The sequence below is a fragment of the Orbicella faveolata genome, unplaced genomic scaffold (genome assembly GCF_042242905.1).
Source record: "Orbicella faveolata isolate gen_17 unplaced genomic scaffold, um_ofav_v1 contig_28, whole genome shotgun sequence".
Taxonomy (NCBI): Eukaryota; Metazoa; Cnidaria; class Anthozoa; order Scleractinia; family Merulinidae; genus Orbicella; species Orbicella faveolata.
In genome coordinates this window covers 259,111-277,853 of record NW_028301556.1, presented here as the reverse complement: position 1 = coordinate 277,853, position 18,743 = coordinate 259,111, and the positions used below count along the sequence as shown (strand labels likewise).

At 42.9% G+C, this 18,743-nt stretch overlaps 2 protein-coding genes and 1 non-coding gene across 3 annotated transcripts; 2 read left to right on the top strand and 1 right to left on the bottom strand.

Moving 5' to 3' along the window:
* The first annotated feature begins 15,086 nt into the window (after nt 1–15,086).
* On the top strand, nt 15,087–15,651 carry LOC149106983 (uncharacterized). Its single transcript, XM_089297249.1, has one exon. The coding sequence runs from the start codon at nt 15,174–15,176 to the stop codon at nt 15,591–15,593; it is 420 nt and encodes a 139-aa protein (XP_089153375.1). The 5' UTR covers nt 15,087–15,173; the 3' UTR covers nt 15,594–15,651.
* Nucleotides 15,652–15,712: 61 nt separating this feature from the next.
* Trnah-gug (transfer RNA histidin (anticodon GUG)) lies at nt 15,713–15,784 on the bottom strand. Its single transcript has one exon. It is a non-coding gene; the product is annotated as a tRNA-His (tRNA).
* Nucleotides 15,785–17,173: 1,389 nt separating this feature from the next.
* LOC149106981 (uncharacterized) lies at nt 17,174–18,701 on the top strand. The gene has a single exon (XM_089297248.1). The coding sequence runs from the start codon at nt 17,814–17,816 to the stop codon at nt 18,639–18,641; it is 828 nt and encodes a 275-aa protein (XP_089153374.1). The 5' UTR covers nt 17,174–17,813; the 3' UTR covers nt 18,642–18,701.
* The last annotated feature ends 42 nt before the right edge of the window (nt 18,702–18,743 follow it).

Genomic DNA, 18,743 nt, shown 5'->3' with positions numbered 1-18,743 from the left:
TGGCCCATGTTAATTGTTTATGTCGCTATTGGCCGCTGGAAAACCGAGTCATGGAATTGCTTGCCACTAACAAATCGTTTAGGCCCTGAACTGCCTCGGTCTTAAAACTCTGAAAGTTCGGCAAAAGCAAAGCTTAGACTGAAAGCAAACAAGTCTCGATAACGCAGAAAATAAATCTGTTAGATGGACGGCAATACGGGAAACGTTTACCCGAAACATCAACCACAACAGCGACAGCAAAATACAAACAAATTGCAAAAAATCCAAAAAATCCAAAAATCAGTCAATCAATTTAAGAAATACTATTGCGGCACCAAACAGCTTGGAAAAAAAACGAAGAAGACCAAGAAATAAAAAGAAAAAGAAATTTAAAAAATCAATCAATCAATAAAAAAATAAAAAAGAAACCAAAGCGGGTTCAAAAAAACCCAAAAAAAAAATTAGAACTAAATAAGTCAATCGATTAATTAAACCAACAAAAATGTTCGGCGTGGCTGGGATTTTCTTCCCGGCCCGAGTTCGAATCTCAATCGGGGGAGAAGTTATTCGACCCCCAAGCCGTTCGAGAATAACCCCTTTAATAACATATTGAGACTTGAACTCACGACCGCCAGATGCGACCCTGGATCAGCCGCGCGCAGCCCATCCCGCAGGACCACCTGGAAATCCCTTGGGTTGTTGCTAACAAATTAAGATGTGTATAGTACGTGCTGATATGCTAGTTTCCGGTTCCGCTTAGTCAAAGAGTGGGACTGTATTCTGCTAGTTATAGACCTGAGGCTAGAAACTCCAGCGTTATATATTCGTTACCGTCGTCAGCCAGAATTGCGCATTTTTCAGCCCAAATTGAGGCGTATTCGGACAGGATTCCAAACAGTTAGCAAGCCAAAAGGTAACGGTTGGAAATTTGAAAACAGACATACACTTCAAAACTAACTGTAATTGCTGAGTATCGTTGGCGAATGCTGCTTGTCATTGCGCGCTTATTCGATTCAAAGATATCGCTATGTCTGCCAAGTTAAGCGGTAGCGCACAACTTAAGATTTGCTTACAGTTGGTGGACTCACTGCGAACGAGAACGGGTGTTTTCCTATGCGGTGTTTGCTACAATTTATCCATACACGATGTAGCTGAGCTGATCGGCCACTTCTCTCGAGGTCGCATAAAGCCTTCTACATCCTCAATCAACGACATTTCAAGAAAACCAGCCAATATGTATTCTGCGTAAGCCAGAGGTTGGCCCATGTTAATTGTTTATGTCGCTATTGGCCGCTGGAAAACCGAGTCATGGAATTGCTTGCCACTAACAAATCGTTTAGGCCCTGAACTGCCTCGGTCTTAAAACTCTGAAAGTTCGGCAAAAGCAAAGCTTAGACTGAAAGCAAACAAGTCTCGATAACGCAGAAAATAAATCTGTTAGATGGACGGCAATACGGGAAACGTTTACCCGAAACATCAACCACAACAGCGACAGCAAAATACAAACAAATTGCAAAAAATCCAAAAAATCCAAAAATCAGTCAATCAATTTAAGAAATACTATTGCGGCACCAAACAGCTTGGAAAAAAAACGAAGAAGACCAAGAAATAAAAAGAAAAAGAAATTTAAAAAATCAATCAATCAATAAAAAAATAAAAAAGAAACCAAAGCGGGTTCAAAAAAACCAAAAAAAAAAATTAGAACTAAATAAGTCAATCGATTAATTAAACCAACAAAAATGTTCGGCGTGGCTGGGATTTTCTTCCCGGCCCGAGTTCGAATCTCAATCGGGGGAGAAGTTATTCGACCCCCAAGCCGTTCGAGAATAACCCCTTTAATAACATATTGAGACTTGAACTCACGACCGCCAGATGCGACCCTGGATCAGCCGCGCGCAGCCCATCCCGCAGGACCACCTGGAAATCCCTTGGGTTGTTGCTAACAAATTAAGATGTGTATAGTACGTGCTGATATGCTAGTTTCCGGTTCCGCTTAGTCAAAGAGTGGGACTGTATTCTGCTAGTTATAGACCTGAGGCTAGAAACTCCAGCGTTATATATTCGTTACCGTCGTCAGCCAGAATTGCGCATTTTTCAGCCCAAATTGAGGCGTATTCGGACAGGATTCCAAACAGTTAGCAAGCCAAAAGGTAACGGTTGGAAATTTGAAAACAGACATACACTTCAAAACTAACTGTAATTGCTGAGTATCGTTGGCGAATGCTGCTTGTCATTGCGCGCTTATTCGATTCAAAGATATCGCTATGTCTGCCAAGTTAAGCGGTAGCGCACAACTTAAGATTTGCTTACAGTTGGTGGACTCACTGCGAACGAGAACGGGTGTTTTCCTATGCGGTGTTTGCTACAATTTATCCATACACGATGTAGCTGAGCTGATCGGCCACTTCTCTCGAGGTCGCATAAAGCCTTCTACATCCTCAATCAACGACATTTCAAGAAAACCAGCCAATATGTATTCTGCGTAAGCCAGAGGTTGGCCCATGTTAATTGTTTATGTCGCTATTGGCCGCTGGAAAACCGAGTCATGGAATTGCTTGCCACTAACAAATCGTTTAGGCCCTGAACTGCCTCGGTCTTAAAACTCTGAAAGTTCGGCAAAAGCAAAGCTTAGACTGAAAGCAAACAAGTCTCGATAACGCAGAAAATAAATCTGTTAGATGGACGGCAATACGGGAAACGTTTACCCGAAACATCAACCACAACAGCGACAGCAAAATACAGACAAATTGCAAAAAATCCAAAAAATCCAAAAATCAGTCAATCAATTTAAGAAATACTATTGCGGCACCAAACAGCTTGGAAAAAAAACGAAGAAGACCAAGAAATAAAAAGAAAAAGAAATTTAAAAAATCAATCAATCAATAAAAAAATAAAAAAGAAACCAAAGCGGGTTCAAAAAAACCCAAAAAAAAAATTAGAACTAAATAAGTCAATCGATTAATTAAACCAACAAAAATGTTCGGCGTGGCTGGGATTTTCTTCCCGGCCCGAGTTCGAATCTCAATCGGGGGAGAAGTTATTCGACCCCCAAGCCGTTCGAGAATAACCTCTTTAATAACATATTGAGACTTGAACTCACGACCGCCAGATGCGACCCTGGATCAGCCGCGCGCAGCCCATCCCGCAGGACCACCTGGAAATCCCTTGGGTTGTTGCTAACAAATTAAGATGTGTATAGTACGTGCTGATATGCTAGTTTCCGGTTCCGCTTAGTCAAAGAGTGGGACTGTATTCTGCTAGTTATAGACCTGAGGCTAGAAACTCCAGCGTTATATATTCGTTACCGTCGTCAGCCAGAATTGCGCATTTTTCAGCCCAAATTGAGGCGTATTCGGACAGGATTCCAAACAGTTAGCAAGCCAAAAGGTAACGGTTGGAAATTTGAAAACAGACATACACTTCAAAACTAACTGTAATTGCTGAGTATCGTTGGCGAATGCTGCTTGTCATTGCGCGCTTATTCGATTCAAAGATATCGCTATGTCTGCCAAGTTAAGCGGTAGCGCACAACTTAAGATTTGCTTACAGTTGGTGGACTCACTGCGAACGAGAACGGGTGTTTTCCTATGCGGTGTTTGCTACAATTTATCCATACACGATGTAGCTGAGCTGATCGGCCACTTCTCTCGAGGTCGCATAAAGCCTTCTACATCCTCAATCAACGACATTTCAAGAAAACCAGCCAATATGTATTCTGCGTAAGCCAGAGGTTGGCCCATGTTAATTGTTTATGTCGCTATTGGCCGCTGGAAAACCGAGTCATGGAATTGCTTGCCACTAACAAATCGTTTAGGCCCTGAACTGCCTCGGTCTTAAAACTCTGAAAGTTCGGCAAAAGCAAAGCTTAGACTGAAAGCAAACAAGTCTCGATAACGCAGAAAATAAATCTGTTAGATGGACGGCAATACGGGAAACGTTTACCCGAAACATCAACCACAACAGCGACAGCAAAATACAAACAAATTGCAAAAAATCCAAAAAATCCAAAAATCAGTCAATCAATTTAAGAAATACTATTGCGGCACCAAACAGCTTGGAAAAAAAACGAAGAAGACCAAGAAATAAAAAGAAAAAGAAATTTAAAAAATCAATCAATCAATAAAAAAATAAAAAAGAAACCAAAGCGGGTTCAAAAAAACCAAAAAAAAAAATTAGAACTAAATAAGTCAATCGATTAATTAAACCAACAAAAATGTTCGGCGTGGCTGGGATTTTCTTCCCGGCCCGAGTTCGAATCTCAATCGGGGGAGAAGTTATTCGACCCCCAAGCCGTTCGAGAATAACCCCTTTAATAACATATTGAGACTTGAACTCACGACCGCCAGATGCGACCCTGGATCAGCCGCGCGCAGCCCATCCCGCAGGACCACCTGGAAATCCCTTGGGTTGTTGCTAACAAATTAAGATGTGTATAGTACGTGCTGATATGCTAGTTTCCGGTTCCGCTTAGTCAAAGAGTGGGACTGTATTCTGCTAGTTATAGACCTGAGGCTAGAAACTCCAGCGTTATATATTCGTTACCGTCGTCAGCCAGAATTGCGCATTTTTCAGCCCAAATTGAGGCGTATTCGGACAGGATTCCAAACAGTTAGCAAGCCAAAAGGTAACGGTTGGAAATTTGAAAACAGACATACACTTCAAAACTAACTGTAATTGCTGAGTATCGTTGGCGAATGCTGCTTGTCATTGCGCGCTTATTCGATTCAAAGATATCGCTATGTCTGCCAAGTTAAGCGGTAGCGCACAACTTAAGATTTGCTTACAGTTGGTGGACTCACTGCGAACGAGAACGGGTGTTTTCCTATGCGGTGTTTGCTACAATTTATCCATACACGATGTAGCTGAGCTGATCGGCCACTTCTCTCGAGGTCGCATAAAGCCTTCTACATCCTCAATCAACGACATTTCAAGAAAACCAGCCAATATGTATTCTGCGTAAGCCAGAGGTTGGCCCATGTTAATTGTTTATGTCGCTATTGGCCGCTGGAAAACCGAGTCATGGAATTGCTTGCCACTAACAAATCGTTTAGGCCCTGAACTGCCTCGGTCTTAAAACTCTGAAAGTTCGGCAAAAGCAAAGCTTAGACTGAAAGCAAACAAGTCTCGATAACGCAGAAAATAAATCTGTTAGATGGACGGCAATACGGGAAACGTTTACCCGAAACATCAACCACAACAGCGACAGCAAAATACAAACAAATTGCAAAAAATCCAAAAAATCCAAAAATCAGTCAATCAATTTAAGAAATACTATTGCGGCACCAAACAGCTTGGAAAAAAAACGAAGAAGACCAAGAAATAAAAAGAAAAAGAAATTTAAAAAATCAATCAATCAATAAAAAAATAAAAAAGAAACCAAAGCGGGTTCAAAAAAACCCAAAAAAAAAATTAGAACTAAATAAGTCAATCGATTAATTAAACCAACAAAAATGTTCGGCGTGGCTGGGATTTTCTTCCCGGCCCGAGTTCGAATCTCAATCGGGGGAGAAGTTATTCGACCCCCAAGCCGTTCGAGAATAACCCCTTTAATAACATATTGAGACTTGAACTCACGACCGCCAGATGCGACCCTGGATCAGCCGCGCGCAGCCCATCCCGCAGGACCACCTGGAAATCCCTTGGGTTGTTGCTAACAAATTAAGATGTGTATAGTACGTGCTGATATGCTAGTTTCCGGTTCCGCTTAGTCAAAGAGTGGGACTGTATTCTGCTAGTTATAGACCTGAGGCTAGAAACTCCAGCGTTATATATTCGTTACCGTCGTCAGCCAGAATTGCGCATTTTTCAGCCCAAATTGAGGCGTATTCGGACAGGATTCCAAACAGTTAGCAAGCCAAAAGGTAACGGTTGGAAATTTGAAAACAGACATACACTTCAAAACTAACTGTAATTGCTGAGTATCGTTGGCGAATGCTGCTTGTCATTGCGCGCTTATTCGATTCAAAGATATCGCTATGTCTGCCAAGTTAAGCGGTAGCGCACAACTTAAGATTTGCTTACAGTTGGTGGACTCACTGCGAACGAGAACGGGTGTTTTCCTATGCGGTGTTTGCTACAATTTATCCATACACGATGTAGCTGAGCTGATCGGCCACTTCTCTCGAGGTCGCATAAAGCCTTCTACATCCTCAATCAACGACATTTCAAGAAAACCAGCCAATATGTATTCTGCGTAAGCCAGAGGTTGGCCCATGTTAATTGTTTATGTCGCTATTGGCCGCTGGAAAACCGAGTCATGGAATTGCTTGCCACTAACAAATCGTTTAGGCCCTGAACTGCCTCGGTCTTAAAACTCTGAAAGTTCGGCAAAAGCAAAGCTTAGACTGAAAGCAAACAAGTCTCGATAACGCAGAAAATAAATCTGTTAGATGGACGGCAATACGGGAAACGTTTACCCGAAACATCAACCACAACAGCGACAGCAAAATACAAACAAATTGCAAAAAATCCAAAAAATCCAAAAATCAGTCAATCAATTTAAGAAATACTATTGCGGCACCAAACAGCTTGGAAAAAAAACGAAGAAGACCAAGAAATAAAAAGAAAAAGAAATTTAAAAAATCAATCAATCAATAAAAAAATAAAAAAGAAACCAAAGCGGGTTCAAAAAAACCAAAAAAAAAAATTAGAACTAAATAAGTCAATCGATTAATTAAACCAACAAAAATGTTCGGCGTGGCTGGGATTTTCTTCCCGGCCCGAGTTCCAATCTCAATCGGGGGAGAAGTTATTCGACCCCCAAGCCGTTCGAGAATAACCCCTTTAATAACATATTGAGACTTGAACTCACGACCGCCAGATGCGACCCTGGATCAGCCGCGCGCAGCCCATCCCGCAGGACCACCTGGAAATCCCTTGGGTTGTTGCTAACAAATTAAGATGTGTATAGTACGTGCTGATATGCTAGTTTCCGGTTCCGCTTAGTCAAAGAGTGGGACTGTATTCTGCTAGTTATAGACCTGAGGCTAGAAACTCCAGCGTTATATATTCGTTACCGTCGTCAGCCAGAATTGCGCATTTTTCAGCCCAAATTGAGGCGTATTCGGACAGGATTCCAAACAGTTAGCAAGCCAAAAGGTAACGGTTGGAAATTTGAAAACAGACATACACTTCAAAACTAACTGTAATTGCTGAGTATCGTTGGCGAATGCTGCTTGTCATTGCGCGCTTATTCGATTCAAAGATATCGCTATGTCTGCCAAGTTAAGCGGTAGCGCACAACTTAAGATTTGCTTACAGTTGGTGGACTCACTGCGAACGAGAACGGGTGTTTTCCTATGCGGTGTTTGCTACAATTTATCCATACACGATGTAGCTGAGCTGATCGGCCACTTCTCTCGAGGTCGCATAAAGCCTTCTACATCCTCAATCAACGACATTTCAAGAAAACCAGCCAATATGTATTCTGCGTAAGCCAGAGGTTGGCCCATGTTAATTGTTTATGTCGCTATTGGCCGCTGGAAAACCGAGTCATGGAATTGCTTGCCACTAACAAATCGTTTAGGCCCTGAACTGCCTCGGTCTTAAAACTCTGAAAGTTCGGCAAAAGCAAAGCTTAGACTGAAAGCAAACAAGTCTCGATAACGCAGAAAATAAATCTGTTAGATGGACGGCAATACGGGAAACGTTTACCCGAAACATCAACCACAACAGCGACAGCAAAATACAGACAAATTGCAAAAAATCCAAAAAATCCAAAAATCAGTCAATCAATTTAAGAAATACTATTGCGGCACCAAACAGCTTGGAAAAAAAACGAAGAAGACCAAGAAATAAAAAGAAAAAGAAATTTAAAAAATCAATCAATCAATAAAAAAATAAAAAAGAAACCAAAGCGGGTTCAAAAAAACCAAAAAAAAAAATTAGAACTAAATAAGTCAATCGATTAATTAAACCAACAAAAATGTTCGGCGTGGCTGGGATTTTCTTCCCGGCCCGAGTTCGAATCTCAATCGGGGGAGAAGTTATTCGACCCCCAAGCCGTTCGAGAATAACCCCTTTAATAACATATTGAGACTTGAACTCACGACCGCCAGATGCGACCCTGGATCAGCCGCGCGCAGCCCATCCCGCAGGACCACCTGGAAATCCCTTGGGTTGTTGCTAACAAATTAAGATGTGTATAGTACGTGCTGATATGCTAGTTTCCGGTTCCGCTTAGTCAAAGAGTGGGACTGTATTCTGCTAGTTATAGACCTGAGGCTAGAAACTCCAGCGTTATATATTCGTTACCGTCGTCAGCCAGAATTGCGCATTTTTCAGCCCAAATTGAGGCGTATTCGGACAGGATTCCAAACAGTTAGCAAGCCAAAAGGTAACGGTTGGAAATTTGAAAACAGACATACACTTCAAAACTAACTGTAATTGCTGAGTATCGTTGGCGAATGCTGCTTGTCATTGCGCGCTTATTCGATTCAAAGATATCGCTATGTCTGCCAAGTTAAGCGGTAGCGCACAACTTAAGATTTGCTTACAGTTGGTGGACTCACTGCGAACGAGAACGGGTGTTTTCCTATGCGGTGTTTGCTACAATTTATCCATACACGATGTAGCTGAGCTGATCGGCCACTTCTCTCGAGGTCGCATAAAGCCTTCTACATCCTCAATCAACGACATTTCAAGAAAACCAGCCAATATGTATTCTGCGTAAGCCAGAGGTTGGCCCATGTTAATTGTTTATGTCGCTATTGGCCGCTGGAAAACCGAGTCATGGAATTGCTTGCCACTAACAAATCGTTTAGGCCCTGAACTGCCTCGGTCTTAAAACTCTGAAAGTTCGGCAAAAGCAAAGCTTAGACTGAAAGCAAACAAGTCTCGATAACGCAGAAAATAAATCTGTTAGATGGACGGCAATACGGGAAACGTTTACCCGAAACATCAACCACAACAGCGACAGCAAAATACAAACAAATTGCAAAAAATCCAAAAAATCCAAAAATCAGTCAATCAATTTAAGAAATACTATTGCGGCACCAAACAGCTTGGAAAAAAAACGAAGAAGACCAAGAAATAAAAAGAAAAAGAAATTTAAAAAATCAATCAATCAATAAAAAAATAAAAAAGAAACCAAAGCGGGTTCAAAAAAACCCAAAAAAAAAATTAGAACTAAATAAGTCAATCGATTAATTAAACCAACAAAAATGTTCGGCGTGGCTGGGATTTTCTTCCCGGCCCGAGTTCGAATCTCAATCGGGGGAGAAGTTATTCGACCCCCAAGCCGTTCGAGAATAACCCCTTTAATAACATATTGAGACTTGAACTCACGACCGCCAGATGCGACCCTGGATCAGCCGCGCGCAGCCCATCCCGCAGGACCACCTGGAAATCCCTTGGGTTGTTGCTAACAAATTAAGATGTGTATAGTACGTGCTGATATGCTAGTTTCCGGTTCCGCTTAGTCAAAGAGTGGGACTGTATTCTGCTAGTTATAGACCTGAGGCTAGAAACTCCAGCGTTATATATTCGTTACCGTCGTCAGCCAGAATTGCGCATTTTTCAGCCCAAATTGAGGCGTATTCGGACAGGATTCCAAACAGTTAGCAAGCCAAAAGGTAACGGTTGGAAATTTGAAAACAGACATACACTTCAAAACTAACTGTAATTGCTGAGTATCGTTGGCGAATGCTGCTTGTCATTGCGCGCTTATTCGATTCAAAGATATCGCTATGTCTGCCAAGTTAAGCGGTAGCGCACAACTTAAGATTTGCTTACAGTTGGTGGACTCACTGCGAACGAGAACGGGTGTTTTCCTATGCGGTGTTTGCTACAATTTATCCATACACGATGTAGCTGAGCTGATCGGCCACTTCTCTCGAGGTCGCATAAAGCCTTCTACATCCTCAATCAACGACATTTCAAGAAAACCAGCCAATATGTATTCTGCGTAAGCCAGAGGTTGGCCCATGTTAATTGTTTATGTCGCTATTGGCCGCTGGAAAACCGAGTCATGGAATTGCTTGCCACTAACAAATCGTTTAGGCCCTGAACTGCCTCGGTCTTAAAACTCTGAAAGTTCGGCAAAAGCAAAGCTTAGACTGAAAGCAAACAAGTCTCGATAACGCAGAAAATAAATCTGTTAGATGGACGGCAATACGGGAAACGTTTACCCGAAACATCAACCACAACAGCGACAGCAAAATACAAACAAATTGCAAAAAATCCAAAAAATCCAAAAATCAGTCAATCAATTTAAGAAATACTATTGCGGCACCAAACAGCTTGGAAAAAAAACGAAGAAGACCAAGAAATAAAAAGAAAAAGAAATTTAAAAAATCAATCAATCAATAAAAAAATAAAAAAGAAACCAAAGCGGGTTCAAAAAAACCCAAAAAAAAAATTAGAACTAAATAAGTCAATCGATTAATTAAACCAACAAAAATGTTCGGCGTGGCTGGGATTTTCTTCCCGGCCCGAGTTCGAATCTCAATCGGGGGAGAAGTTATTCGACCCCCAAGCCGTTCGAGAATAACCCCTTTAATAACATATTGAGACTTGAACTCACGACCGCCAGATGCGACCCTGGATCAGCCGCGCGCAGCCCATCCCGCAGGACCACCTGGAAATCCCTTGGGTTGTTGCTAACAAATTAAGATGTGTATAGTACGTGCTGATATGCTAGTTTCCGGTTCCGCTTAGTCAAAGAGTGGGACTGTATTCTGCTAGTTATAGACCTGAGGCTAGAAACTCCAGCGTTATATATTCGTTACCGTCGTCAGCCAGAATTGCGCATTTTTCAGCCCAAATTGAGGCGTATTCGGACAGGATTCCAAACAGTTAGCAAGCCAAAAGGTAACGGTTGGAAATTTGAAAACAGACATACACTTCAAAACTAACTGTAATTGCTGAGTATCGTTGGCGAATGCTGCTTGTCATTGCGCGCTTATTCGATTCAAAGATATCGCTATGTCTGCCAAGTTAAGCGGTAGCGCACAACTTAAGATTTGCTTACAGTTGGTGGACTCACTGCGAACGAGAACGGGTGTTTTCCTATGCGGTGTTTGCTACAATTTATCCATACACGATGTAGCTGAGCTGATCGGCCACTTCTCTCGAGGTCGCATAAAGCCTTCTACATCCTCAATCAACGACATTTCAAGAAAACCAGCCAATATGTATTCTGCGTAAGCCAGAGGTTGGCCCATGTTAATTGTTTATGTCGCTATTGGCCGCTGGAAAACCGAGTCATGGAATTGCTTGCCACTAACAAATCGTTTAGGCCCTGAACTGCCTCGGTCTTAAAACTCTGAAAGTTCGGCAAAAGCAAAGCTTAGACTGAAAGCAAACAAGTCTCGATAACGCAGAAAATAAATCTGTTAGATGGACGGCAATACGGGAAACGTTTACCCGAAACATCAACCACAACAGCGACAGCAAAATACAAACAAATTGCAAAAAATCCAAAAAATCCAAAAATCAGTCAATCAATTTAAGAAATACTATTGCGGCACCAAACAGCTTGGAAAAAAAACGAAGAAGACCAAGAAATAAAAAGAAAAAGAAATTTAAAAAATCAATCAATCAATAAAAAAATAAAAAAGAAACCAAAGCGGGTTCAAAAAAACCCAAAAAAAAAATTAGAACTAAATAAGTCAATCGATTAATTAAACCAACAAAAATGTTCGGCGTGGCTGGGATTTTCTTCCCGGCCCGAGTTCGAATCTCAATCGGGGGAGAAGTTATTCGACCCCCAAGCCGTTCGAGAATAACCCCTTTAATAACATATTGAGACTTGAACTCACGACCGCCAGATGCGACCCTGGATCAGCCGCGCGCAGCCCATCCCGCAGGACCACCTGGAAATCCCTTGGGTTGTTGCTAACAAATTAAGATGTGTATAGTACGTGCTGATATGCTAGTTTCCGGTTCCGCTTAGTCAAAGAGTGGGACTGTATTCTGCTAGTTATAGACCTGAGGCTAGAAACTCCAGCGTTATATATTCGTTACCGTCGTCAGCCAGAATTGCGCATTTTTCAGCCCAAATTGAGGCGTATTCGGACAGGATTCCAAACAGTTAGCAAGCCAAAAGGTAACGGTTGGAAATTTGAAAACAGACATACACTTCAAAACTAACTGTAATTGCTGAGTATCGTTGGCGAATGCTGCTTGTCATTGCGCGCTTATTCGATTCAAAGATATCGCTATGTCTGCCAAGTTAAGCGGTAGCGCACAACTTAAGATTTGCTTACAGTTGGTGGACTCACTGCGAACGAGAACGGGTGTTTTCCTATGCGGTGTTTGCTACAATTTATCCATACACGATGTAGCTGAGCTGATCGGCCACTTCTCTCGAGGTCGCATAAAGCCTTCTACATCCTCAATCAACGACATTTCAAGAAAACCAGCCAATATGTATTCTGCGTAAGCCAGAGGTTGGCCCATGTTAATTGTTTATGTCGCTATTGGCCGCTGGAAAACCGAGTCATGGAATTGCTTGCCACTAACAAATCGTTTAGGCCCTGAACTGCCTCGGTCTTAAAACTCTGAAAGTTCGGCAAAAGCAAAGCTTAGACTGAAAGCAAACAAGTCTCGATAACGCAGAAAATAAATCTGTTAGATGGACGGCAATACGGGAAACGTTTACCCGAAACATCAACCACAACAGCGACAGCAAAATACAAACAAATTGCAAAAAATCCAAAAAATCCAAAAATCAGTCAATCAATTTAAGAAATACTATTGCGGCACCAAACAGCTTGGAAAAAAAACGAAGAAGACCAAGAAATAAAAAGAAAAAGAAATTTAAAAAATCAATCAATCAATAAAAAAATAAAAAAGAAACCAAAGCGGGTTCAAAAAAACCCAAAAAAAAAATTAGAACTAAATAAGTCAATCGATTAATTAAACCAACAAAAATGTTCGGCGTGGCTGGGATTTTCTTCCCGGCCCGAGTTCGAATCTCAATCGGGGGAGAAGTTATTCGACCCCCAAGCCGTTCGAGAATAACCCCTTTAATAACATATTGAGACTTGAACTCACGACCGCCAGATGCGACCCTGGATCAGCCGCGCGCAGCCCATCCCGCAGGACCACCTGGAAATCCCTTGGGTTGTTGCTAACAAATTAAGATGTGTATAGTACGTGCTGATATGCTAGTTTCCGGTTCCGCTTAGTCAAAGAGTGGGACTGTATTCTGCTAGTTATAGACCTGAGGCTAGAAACTCCAGCGTTATATATTCGTTACCGTCGTCAGCCAGAATTGCGCATTTTTCAGCCCAAATTGAGGCGTATTCGGACAGGATTCCAAACAGTTAGCAAGCCAAAAGGTAACGGTTGGAAATTTGAAAACAGACATACACTTCAAAACTAACTGTAATTGCTGAGTATCGTTGGCGAATGCTGCTTGTCATTGCGCGCTTATTCGATTCAAAGATATCGCTATGTCTGCCAAGTTAAGCGGTAGCGCACAACTTAAGATTTGCTTACAGTTGGTGGACTCACTGCGAACGAGAACGGGTGTTTTCCTATGCGGTGTTTGCTACAATTTATCCATACACGATGTAGCTGAGCTGATCGGCCACTTCTCTCGAGGTCGCATAAAGCCTTCTACATCCTCAATCAACGACATTTCAAGAAAACCAGCCAATATGTATTCTGCGTAAGCCAGAGGTTGGCCCATGTTAATTGTTTATGTCGCTATTGGCCGCTGGAAAACCGAGTCATGGAATTGCTTGCCACTAACAAATCGTTTAGGCCCTGAACTGCCTCGGTCTTAAAACTCTGAAAGTTCGGCAAAAGCAAAGCTTAGACTGAAAGCAAACAAGTCTCGATAACGCAGAAAATAAATCTGTTAGATGGACGGCAATACGGGAAACGTTTACCCGAAACATCAACCACAACAGCGACAGCAAAATACAAACAAATTGGAAAAAATCCAAAAAATCCAAAAATCAGTCAATCAATTTAAGAAATACTATTGCGGCACCAAACAGCTTGGAAAAAAAACGAAGAAGACCAAGAAATAAAAAGAAAAAGACATTTAAAAAATCAATCAATCAATAAAAAAATAAAAAAGAAACCAAAGCGGGTTCAAAAAAACCAAAAAAAAAAATTAGAACTAAATAAGTCAATCGATTAATTAAACCAACAAAAATGTTCGGCGTGGCTGGGATTTTCTTCCCGGCCCGAGTTCCAATCTCAATCGGGGGAGAAGTTATTCGACCCCCAAGCCGTTCGAGAATAACCCCTTTAATAACATATTGAGACTTGAACTCACGACCGCCAGATGCGACCCTGGATCAGCCGCGCGCAGCCCATCCCGCAGGACCACCTGGAAATCCCTTGGGTTGTTGCTAACAAATTAAGATGTGTATAGTACGTGCTGATATGCTAGTTTCCGGTTCCGCTTAGTCAAAGAGTGGGACTGTATTCTGCTAGTTATAGACCTGAGGCTAGAAACTCCAGCGTTATATATTCGTTACCGTCGTCAGCCAGAATTGCGCATTTTTCAGCCCAAATTGAGGCGTATTCGGACAGGATTCCAAACAGTTAGCAAGCCAAAAGGTAACGGTTGGAAATTTGAAAACAGACATACACTTCAAAACTAACTGTAATTGCTGAGTATCGTTGGCGAATGCTGCTTGTCATTGCGCGCTTATTCGATTCAAAGATATCGCTATGTCTGCCAAGTTAAGCGGTAGCGCACAACTTAAGATTTGCTTACAGTTGGTGGACTCACTGCGAACGAGAACGGGTGTTTTCCTATGCGGTGTTTGCTACAATTTATCCATACACGATGTAGCTGAGCTGATCGGCCACTTCTCTCGAGGTCGCATAAAGCCTTCTACATCCTCAATCAACGACATTTCAAGAAAACCAGCCAATATGAGTAGTATAGGACGCTCATAGGGGCCGTAGCCAATCAGAAGGCGATGCATATCATTAAAAAAGGCTCTCGACCAATCAGAAGGCCGGATTTGCTCATTAGCATAAAAAAAGGGCGGTGCCCCCTCTTTACCTGAGCCTGCAGTGCGTCAGCAGTCTTTTGCACCATGTCATGCGCGTGTCCAAATAAGGGCAACATGTCCAAATAAGGAGAAATATGAAATCGAGGTTGTGACGCGCGTGCCCAAATAGGGCGCTAGCCAATGCCTGAAATCGAGGTTCGTGTGGGTGTTATAAAAGGGTTTGCAGGAGTATCGAGTGAGTATTGTTGTTTTGAGATCGGCGACAAGAAGATGTCTTCAGAGGAGAGCAAGACGAAGGTGGAGGTGATTAGTATTCCTTCGGGAGCGTTACCGGCTGTCATTCCGAGAGAGGAGTTTGCATCGAGAGTGTTGGATGCTGTTCGTGACGGTATTCTTGGAAAGATAATGAAGAATGCGGTTTCTGACGCCCTGGATGCCGTTCTGAGGAAAGAAATTGTGAAGCTGGCGGATGAGGTGATGAGGTTCAGAAAAATGCTGTCTGAGAAGATGCTTGCTGACCAGTCCATCTCGTTTGAAGACCCTGTGTGTTTGGAGAAGTTGCCGGAGGGAATTGAGGACGGATGGGAAGCGTGGAAGAGCAGTTGGGACAACCGAGACGAGTTGGCGTACCGAGCGTTTATCAAACAAATTGTAAAATCACCACCACCACCACCAGAATCAGAGGAGTGAAAAAACATTTTTATTCATGCCTGTAACACTAATAAAGATCCTTTAACGAGAGAATGTACATGGTTTGTTGCGTGATTTTTTTCATCGTCTCTATAGGGAATAAAAAAGAAAAAATTTAATGCCCCGACCAGGAATCGAACCTGGGTCTTTGAGGCCACAACTCAACGTCTTAACCATTAGACCATCGAAGCGCTTACCTCTTTAGGACTTGGTTTTGGGGTTGTCATGGGGAGGCAGTCCGAAATTCACGGCTTTGCAATGAGGGCAGAGTCTTTCGGAGGGTTTCAACCGCTCAGTGTGGAGGGCTTTACAGGTTCCGTGAAAGAATTGGTCGCAACAGGGTGTCAGGAAGTAGTCTCTGATACTGTGTTTGAAAGTGTATCCTTCCTTGCACCATAGACATTGAGGGTTAGGAAATCGAGACATGGAGTCTGAAAATAGAACAAAAAACAACTTTTTATTGGTCATTCCACTTATTACAGGGTGGGACGTGTGCACGGTCCTATTGACCGGCGCCCTCTTTTTCTTCGGGATATCAATCAATCAATAAACGATTATTATAGTACTTTCAACCATTGTGACCAAGTAACGATGCGAGCCATGATCGACGCGGAGGACAAATTACCCAACGTGTAAATAGTGTGAAATAAAAATCAGAGTGTGTTTTTACAAAAAACTGTCTGTCTTTTTCTTAGTTTGGGGCCTGTCCATGAATCAGTATGGCTTCGGCGACTCCTCGTGGGTATTCGTCGATCCATTGAAAGAACTTGCAGGTACGCTTGGGACACTTGAGATAGAGCCTGTCTGGGTTGGACTGGGAGTGGGAGGTGGCTAAGACCAGGGACTTGCTGCATAGACATCGGAAACGAGCCGGGTCGATGTTCCTGTAGCAGGGGTGGGTCTGTTCTTCGACGCGTCTCAGGTAAGTGCCCACCTCTTTGACGCCACAGGTCACATAACACTTGGTGTAGAATCTGGAAGAGGGGCATCGGTAATATTCCCAGGTACCACCGTCTGGGGTTCGCACGCTTCCGTATGTCAGGGGTACCATGCAACGTGGGCAGATGGAATCTTGTGGTTTCAGTTGGTTCAGGAACTGATCGGGGTCGAATTCCTCCAACACTTGGACTTCGGTGAATTCTCCTCGGTCGTCCACTTCAGGGGGTACTTCTACGAGGTCGTCTTTCTTGAATTTGTCGAGTCCCATGGCTTCCAGGACTTGCATGGTTCGAGGAGGTGAGTCTCTGATCACGGTCATGCATCCGCCTTGAATGGCATGTAGCTTTTCTGTATGATGAAGATAGAGTTAGTATCCCATCAAGGTGTTTTCACGTTGCATGGTTTCTAGGATATGGGTGGTTTTTCGCACGTTCTTGGGGGTCGGTCTTAGTCTTCGACGTCGATGGTTACTTTTCATTTCTAGTTTAACTTCTTGGCGTTGGATCGAAAAGGCGCTCCAGGGTTCAGAGAAGCCTTTGAGAGGGACAGTGGTCCAACTGACCGAGTCCGGGGTGATCTCTTTGAGGAGGACGCGTTCGTTGAAACGGAGTCTGGCACGAGGTTTTTTAAATAACCATCTATCTAAAGTGGATTGTAGTTGTTTACCTTCTCTTTCCACTCTCTTGGGTAAGTGCAGTTCCAGGTTCTTTTTGTTCAATTTTTTCTTTTTCTTGACGGGCTCGACGTGTGAATCCATGACGACTTCTGCTGAAAAGTGACTCGTGATAGAATGCGTGGTTCGACTTTATGGACGTTTTTGACCAATCAGTGACGTGTGGTGTGATGGGATCATGTGACGGTCTTCGTTCCGATTGGTTTAGAAATGAGCGCGTGATCCGTGAAAGTACGCGTACGGAGTAAATGTGGATCCACGGCGCGGGTATAAAAGGAGCCCGTTGGACGCAGTGAAATCATTCGCGGTGATGAATCCTAGGATTTTGGATGAGAGAGACGTGCAAGAGATCCTTGAAGATCTTAGACAACAGTTGAATCGAGCTTCTGACGTTTTGGATAGAATCGAAAAAGAAGGCGAAAGACCGTTACACGCGAGGATAATTGAATTGGAGTTACGTCTTGTCTCTCCTTTGTACTATAGGCTCCAGAGGCACTTGATTGACTGGGGTGTGCGTAGTTGCTATCCTCATTTGTCGGGCTTGGAGATCACGAAGCGAGCGGATCGAGAAGGAAAGAAGTTTAACGAGTTTGTCTGAGGGTGTCAAGATGACTTACTATAGCAACTCGAACCAGATTCGGGACCTCGTGGAACAGATCGTGGATCTGAAGGTACACACTTTAAGAGATCTCGACGCCATTCCAGATGCCAAGGTGGACCTGTACATTTTTGACAATCTCTTCGAACCGTCAGGTCGAGTACCCGATAGTCTGTGGTCTTTTCAGCTCTTGATGAGACGTCGTCCTGACTGGGGTGGTACGATTTTGGAGATGATGAAGAATAACAAACACGTGTTTTTGTTTTTCGGTGAGTGGTGTCGCGTGATGTACCGAAGTGGTAGCGGTCAATTCAAATTCATTCATTGTAGTGATCCCACCCTGGACGCCGAGCGGGCCTGTTTGATCGCCACGGATAACCTCACGTACATGATGACCGATGCCATCCGTGATCTGTTTGAACCCTTGCGTTTCTCTCGTGACCTATCACGACGGGTGTTGGAGGCAGACGAGAGTCCCATGGTGAAGTCGTTACTGACTTTCAGCAAGGGAGATTACAAGGAAACGTGTCTGAAGTTGGAAGAGTTGATCTACGATATCATGCATCAACGTGATGTGTGGAAGGATCGGTTTTTCTTTCGTGCCATGGACACTGATCGGGAGGACCTGTGTGGTGAGTGTAAAGAGAGTATGCGACAAGCATTCTATGCGAAGGGGGACGAGCAGGAAGCCCTGAAGTGGAGACCCGGTAAAGGGGAATGTTGTTGGAGAAATTGTAAATATTATGCCATGGATACCTACGAGGAAGACTGTGATGATGAGTATGGACGAGATCTTAAGAACATGGAACATGTTGATTACTTTACAGATTCAGACTAAGTCTTTTCTTCGCCTTCTTTTTCGTGTTATCCAATCAGAGTCGATTTTTCGTAAGAACCAATCAGGTACGACGTTTTTGTACCTATAAGAAAGTGTGAATAA